We start from the raw sequence: 6,928 nt of genomic DNA on the forward strand, positions 1-6,928 counted from the left end.
TATCCCACCAGGTGTCATGGATAGATTCTCATCACTAATTATTATCAGTTTTACAAGTTATGTGTTAAAACTGTTGTTCTGCACTTTCACGCAAGCTTCAAGTGTTCAACTGTTAGTCAGCTATTCTAATTTCTGCTTTCTTTTTTTTAATCAAGCCTCTTCCAAGCAAAATTTGGAAGAGTCTTCCTCTAGTGAGAATGAAAATGAAAACATGACATCCAATCAGAAGGTTTGTACAGACCATTACTATGTATTGAAAAGACAATGTACAATGCAGGGAATAGTCACTGTATTTGCATGGTTGTACATTTTCTGAAATGTTCTGTACTCTCTGTTCCAGCCTTGTCCCGAGAGACAGAGGAGGAAGCAGGAGAAGACGGTCGCCCAGCAGGCTAAAAGAGAACAGCTGAAGAGGCTTCATAGAGCTCAGGTACTTCTCTTCCATTTAGATCAAACAAATGGTTCATGTTGCAGACATGTCCAAGGCCTCGGTACAATGCATTTCTCAGTTTCTACCTTGCAAAAGATTTGAAATCTGAAAAAAGTGTGATTAGTCTGACTGCACTGCACACTCAGCTTCCTGTTTCTGATACGATGAATTTTGTGATTCTTTTACTGTATGTCAAGTTTACTTTTTGGGTTTTGGTTCACTTTTTTAAAAAGACACTCATTTACTTTCTTGCTAGAATAGAGGAAGTCTTATAAGGCGACCAGGAGGAAGTATGTGTCTTGGTCACAATTCTTTAAAAAACACACATAGGGATCCATATCAAGATTGTTGTGTGTGTGTGTGTGTGTGTGTGTGTGTGTGTGTGTGTGTGTGTGTGTGTGTGTGTGTGTGTGTGTGTGTGTGTGTGTGTGTGTGTGAGAGTCATCATGGCAAAATATGGTCCTGGAGACACCTTTTGTAACAGGAACTACCACAGAAACAGTGTCTGAACTTCACAGGTGTGTAGTTGAGATTACAATAAAGCCGAAGTTCGAAGATGAGTATGGTCCGACCCATGACCATACCTATTACTCATTTAATAATGAAGGGAGTAGTTTTGGGTCACAACTTGAACATGTAGACGGGCGTCATGGCTGGTGTGATCCCATCACAAGATGGCCTCTAGTTTAGGCTATGTGTTTATATAAAAAATTACTGTCAGCAGATATATTCTTATCTCATACAGTGATATCAGTATAGGCCTCAAAAAGCCAGTATCAAACAAGCTAGAGCAGGAGATGGTTAGTTTGACTCTGACGTAAAGACTGGAAGCAGGGGGAGGTCAACGTAATTAACAGGTTATTTTGTTTGTTTATTCCATACAAAAATCACTATGTTCCAGTAACTCCAGAGAGTCACTGCACCCAAGATAGTCCGGCACACTGCCGTGAAAATATAAGGTATTGTTTTTACACAGGTACAGATTAATCAAACAAACTATAACATGTTAATTAGGTTAATTAGGGAGATTTTGAGGTGCGAGCAATGTCATTTTGTTGCCTTCTGACTGAGCAAGCTAGCTGTTTACCCCTGGTTCCATCGTTATGTTATGCTAAGCTAAGCTTACAGCTGCTAACCCTAGCGTCATATTGAACGCAGAGACATGAGAGTGGTATTGATCATTTCATCTCATTTTCAGCAAGAAAGTGAGTGACGATATTTCCCCAAATGTCAAATTATTTCTTAAATTCTAGTAGAATCCAGCCGTGCAGATAGCTTCCTCTATTGTCCAGTGTTTGAGATGAACTGTATGTCTCTGAGATTTCTGCCATGACCTCAAGGCAATGAAGGTGAATGAAATATTGTTTGCGGTGCTCGCAGCACTGAACAATTACATTTAAAAACAGCAGCAACATCTCTTTCCAGAACTGATGTCCTACTTACTCTGAATAATAAATTCACTGTAACTAGCAAAGGAATGCTGCCTACAAAAACTGTTGACAGTGTGCTCTCTGGATTTTCCAGAGTAATGTGGACAAGAGAGATACTGCACTGGAATTTCTTATAAGCACCACAAACTAAATTCCTTTCACCTGCGTGGCATAGAGGTGCAGGTAGAAATTCCAAGAGAGAGGTATCTCAAAATCCGGACAAAAACTGTTCTCCTTTGACCGTGTGATATGATTTCCTCTTTTTGCATTGTCCAGGCCATCCAAAGACAGCTGGAAGAGGTTGCAGAGAAGCAGAGAGATCTGGAGGAGAGAGGAGTGGGAATAGAAAAGATCATAAGAGGAGAAACAGGTACCAAACAACATTCACACACCATCTAGCACCTTAGAAAGGTCAGTTAGCCTGAACAAGATATTACAAAGCTATTTTTAATGACAGAACTCTGAAGAATAACACCTCGGTCCATTGTAAGACCACAAAACAGCTGAATGGAATTCCACTGTGAAAGCCTCATTCTTTTTCTTCTTTTTTCCTGTGCTCATACTTCTGTGACCATTAAGAAAAAAGCGTTGCCTTGTAATCCTGGTCTGGTTAAAAGCCTCTACAGTTAATGGCTGTACTCACAATAGACAGCGAGACTTCATTGTTACTTCATCTTTTTACAGTACAGGCCTTTGTTTGTGTTCCAGTGAATAGTGAGGTCTTGTCAGATTGAAGCAAAGCGCATGGCCTGTGTGTGTGTGTGTGTGTGTTTGTGTGTGTGTGTGTGTGTGTGTGTGTGTGTGTGTCTGGGGTTGAGGTTTTCTTCCATCATTATTTTTTCCTGTAATGGCTTTACAATATTGATGAAGAATTCTGAAGTACTTTTCTCTTTCTTCTCCATCCTGCCTCCTTCCACCTCATCCCTGCTACATTCAACCTCATGTATCCCTCTCTCTCTCTGACCTTCTTTCCTACGTTCCTTCCTTGTTTTCTCACTCTTCCTCTCCCAGAATCACCTCAGACAGATGACAGCGACGAGGCCGAGCTCTATCAGTCCTGGTTTAAATTGGTTCTGGAGAAGAACAGATTGGCGCGCTATGAGTCTGAACTCATGATCTTGTAAGTGACTGCATCAGATCACACATGGATTCAAGCATATGTTCACCCAAAAATGAAAATTTTGTCATTTTCTGCTCACCCCGATGCTGATGGAAAGCTGGAAAGTCGTTACATTGTCCACAGTACATTTCTGGAGCTATACAGCAAAACAGCAGCCCCTTTCACACTGACTTGTCAAGGCGGGAATATTGCGCCATTATTCCGCCTTGCCATCTGTATGAAAGTTACAGAGGAGGAATAGGGGGACAGTTTTGTTCCGCCTCTGATTTACAGGCAAAGCAGTAACAGGCGCATCAGAGGCGAATTGACATTTGTGTGTAAGGGTAAGCAAGTGTGAAGGTCTGATGGCGTTCATAGTCTGACAACTGAACAACTGTGTCTCTGGCAACTTATGAGTCACACTTTGTCACACTTCTGCCCAAAAAACAGCAACTGGTGGTGATTATTTGACGCTACACAGTCATAACACATTATAACGGCATCCATTTGATTAAGAACAATTTGTTGAGACATTTTTAGATTAACAGGTTACACGCTAAAAGAAACCCTCACAGATCTCAACGTTATGATGTGTACCATTGCACCTCTTTTGGTTCTACAATGCAGGCATGCTGTATAAATGACACACTGGGGCGGCGTTATGTCAGCGCTGCATGGGTCAGTATGAAAATACAAAGGCGGTGCAGAGGAGAGTCATTGTCGGGGCATGGACTTGTTTGAAAAAGAAAACCCCCCCAAAAAAACTATACATAATGGCTCCCCACGTCTTGTCCGCCATAATCCAAGTCTGCGGAACCCCCGAGATCCCAAATTGATCTGACAAAATTTTATTTACACTATTTTTCAAGCAAAAATCTTCACTCTGGCTGCTAAGCTAAAAGCGTTGTCTGAAGTGGGTGCATGAGCTTGAACATGCGTAGATGGTGTAAATAACGTCTTTTCAAATCACTTCGAGATCTCCAGGCTTTGGGAGTCTTGGATTACACCAGGCGAGCTGTATGGAATCATTTTATTTATTTATTTATTTATTTATCTATTTAGATTTTAAAACAAGTTCGTAACTACTTCAGTGTTCAAGTATGTTCATTCTTCAGAGAATGCTGCAATGCTCTTTTGTAGAAAAACTCGGAAACAGAAATGTTTTGTGGACTATGAAACTTTCCAATGCCAATGGAAACCCAACTGAAAAAATGAAAATTCAGTCATTATCTTCTCACTTTAATGACAATGGCAGCATTAGGGAGAGAAGATAATGACTGAATTTTCATTTTTGGGTAAACTTTCCCCTTTAAAGACGTAAATTATGTTGAAACTGTTGCAGTTCCTAATTCTCACCAGTGGAGGTCACCCCAATTTTCTGCCCTCTTGTAGCGCTCAGGAGCTTGAACTGGAGGACACACAGAGCCGACTGCAGCAAGATCTACGACACAGAATGGCAATAGAAGGTTAGGGTTGAACACACGCACAAACATAATCTCATTATCAGATACAATAATACATAAATGTCTTCCTAACTTCCTCTCATCCACCTTACTGTAGATACAAAGAAGAGCGCCTCTGAGCTGCAGGAGGAGCAGGAGATCCTGTCAGAGATCATGAGAACGGTGGAGAAAAGAGACATGTTGGTTTCCATCCTGGAGGAGCAGAGGCTGAAGGAGAGGGCTGAGGACAAGGATCTGGAGAGCCTCGTGCTGTCCAAGGGCTACGAGTTTCACTGGGCCCAGGCGGATGACAGCTGGGGGCAGGAGAGGCTGGAGTGAAGATTGAATGTTGAGGACCAGGATGGATAGAGAAGCACTGTGATGCTCTACCTAACACTATTTTAAAGAAACAGGTTGAAATTTTACCATAATACTTAGTGTCTGGCTTGTTCTCATGAAGCTACAAATGTAGAAAATGTGGTGAGGATGGAAGTAGTAGTAGTCTGTGTCTGTGTTATTCACCCTAAAGAAGACAGTCTAGTCTGACTCTGTGCTGGTATGCTGAGCTCACAAGAGGAAGGATGGAAATGGAGCCTGAGCTAATGACTTCCTTAAGACATTAACGTCTCTGCCATTAAGGTTTTTTGACCTCTGTGCTCACAAGTGTAATCTGTCATGGCCCAGGCTGACACTGACCTCAAACTGGATGTTCAGTATGCTTAACCACTTCTAATTATGTGACTGACTGCCTTGTAAAATGTTGGCACACCTCATAAACCACACTGACTGCCTAATCAACAGCTGCTTTATGTGTTTGCTTGCCTTAAGAGTGGAATTGTTGTGGCGGATTTGTTGTTATTGTAACCCTGTATGGCTCACTTGATAGCACATAGAAGGACTCAATACTGTTTTAGTGTTTTGCACAGCACGACCTGTTTTAAATTTGTGTCATAAATCCAGAGATGTGCTTTGTGTAGTTCACTGTTAGTCACTTTGTAGTTTTGTATGTGAGTGTGATCTCTCTTGTGCGTATTTTAATATTGTTATATTGTCACTTTGTGCTGGAACACTGTAAAATAAATTAGTATTTACACAAAAGACACCACTGAACACAGGAGAAGAGAGTCCTACCTGCCACATATTTGTAGTCAGGTGGTACGATGTCCCTCTGTCAGGTGGCTGAGAATTTCACCTTTTTACTCCTCTGTGACACAAGTTGCAACATAATTCAAGACTGAATCACACAGCAGAACATGAACAGAACAGTAATCTGCACAGGTCGAGACTTTCATGCATGTTGCACATTTGGTCATACACTTGTCCCAGCCCTAATCCACCTACTGTGATATCTCTGACTGGGGCCAGAGATTCAAGACAAATAAAGCAGTTGTCTGCTCATTCTAAGTCTGTGACTAACTACTGTCAGTTCAACTGTGATTGCTCGTTTTAACCTAGTGTGTGGGCTGTGAGTCAAAATGACGGGCCCTCTTGAGAAGATGAATAATGTGTTTACATGATTTTTTTTTTTTTTTTTAATGCCAGGTCAAGGAACCACATTTCTCATTTAGTCCTTGGGCTTTAAATGTTTTGTTTGTTTGTGTTGTGAATTAACAAACACTAAATTCAGAATAAGTTATGTTTTCATGATATAAATTGTAAAAATGTATGTTATGTTTTATGCTGCTTCAAGTCTTTTAAATGGAGAAAAAAAATCGTCAATAAAAATACATTTTAAGTATTGTTGAAATGGCTACATCTTTTTCATATTGAGAGAAGTTGATATTCTTACCAATTGAAACATTGGCGCCACATTATGTTTTTTAAAGGTGCATTATGTAGTTTTGGGGAAGAATTTCAATCAGAAGAGAAAGATAAAACTAAAACAAACTTTTTGTTTTCGTGACAGAATAAACAAACTGACTTTAAAGGACAACACAGTTTCATACTGTTTTACTTTGTTTATATGTGGCAGACCCTGCCACCTCTCTAGCTTCAAACTGTTCTGGGACCTTATTTTCCTCCAAGAACAGCTTGTTTATTCAGTTATGGAAAAAATAAATATTTCTGACCTCATTTATATTGTAAATATTACAATTCTGAGTTTGAATTTCTTCTCCAAAACTACATAGTGCCCCTTGAAGTATTGCTATAATACAAACTGCGTATAGATAGCCTATACATTTCATATATTACATTTATACACGAAGGTTATATATTATATTTAATTTTGATATTATGATAATCAATCAATATCAATATTTAGCTATAATTTGGGAAGCTAGCAAAGAGGAATAAATGAATGTACCACACAGAAACAATAACAATAGCGCTCCCTCTCGTTATGGCGACGTTCAGCCGTCCAGCAGCCTTGCTCAGCCCGGTCTCTGGTGGTGAAGGTTATATCCTCACTTCCACTTCTTGGGGCCCCTCCGGTCCTGGCACCCCTCAGCCGGCAGCTGCGCCTCATGAGCCCGACCACCGTCGAGCTCTCAGTTCCCGCGGTCAGCAGCCTCCCGCCCGCTCCCGG

At 40.7% G+C, this 6,928-nt stretch overlaps 1 protein-coding gene across 2 annotated transcripts in view; it reads left to right on the forward strand.

The window, feature by feature from the left end:
* Window positions 1–6,148, forward strand: part of mical2b (microtubule associated monooxygenase, calponin and LIM domain containing 2b) — a 71,206-nt gene extending 65,058 nt beyond the window's left edge. For both annotated transcript variants that reach the window (XM_073471497.1, XM_073471498.1), the window contains exons 26-31: window positions 156–229; window positions 341–430; window positions 2,137–2,230; window positions 2,872–2,980; window positions 4,352–4,425; window positions 4,520–6,148. In XM_073471497.1, the coding sequence (XP_073327598.1) occupies window positions 156–229; window positions 341–430; window positions 2,137–2,230; window positions 2,872–2,980; window positions 4,352–4,425; window positions 4,520–4,740 (662 nt within the window). In that variant the 3' untranslated portion in view covers window positions 4,741–6,148. The remainder of the gene's footprint in view (window positions 1–155; window positions 230–340; window positions 431–2,136; window positions 2,231–2,871; window positions 2,981–4,351; window positions 4,426–4,519) is intronic.
* The last annotated feature ends 780 nt before the right edge of the window (window positions 6,149–6,928 follow it).

This window comes from Pagrus major, chromosome 8 (assembly GCF_040436345.1).
Source record: "Pagrus major chromosome 8, Pma_NU_1.0".
In the NCBI taxonomy this organism is placed as follows: Eukaryota; Metazoa; Chordata; class Actinopteri; order Spariformes; family Sparidae; genus Pagrus; species Pagrus major.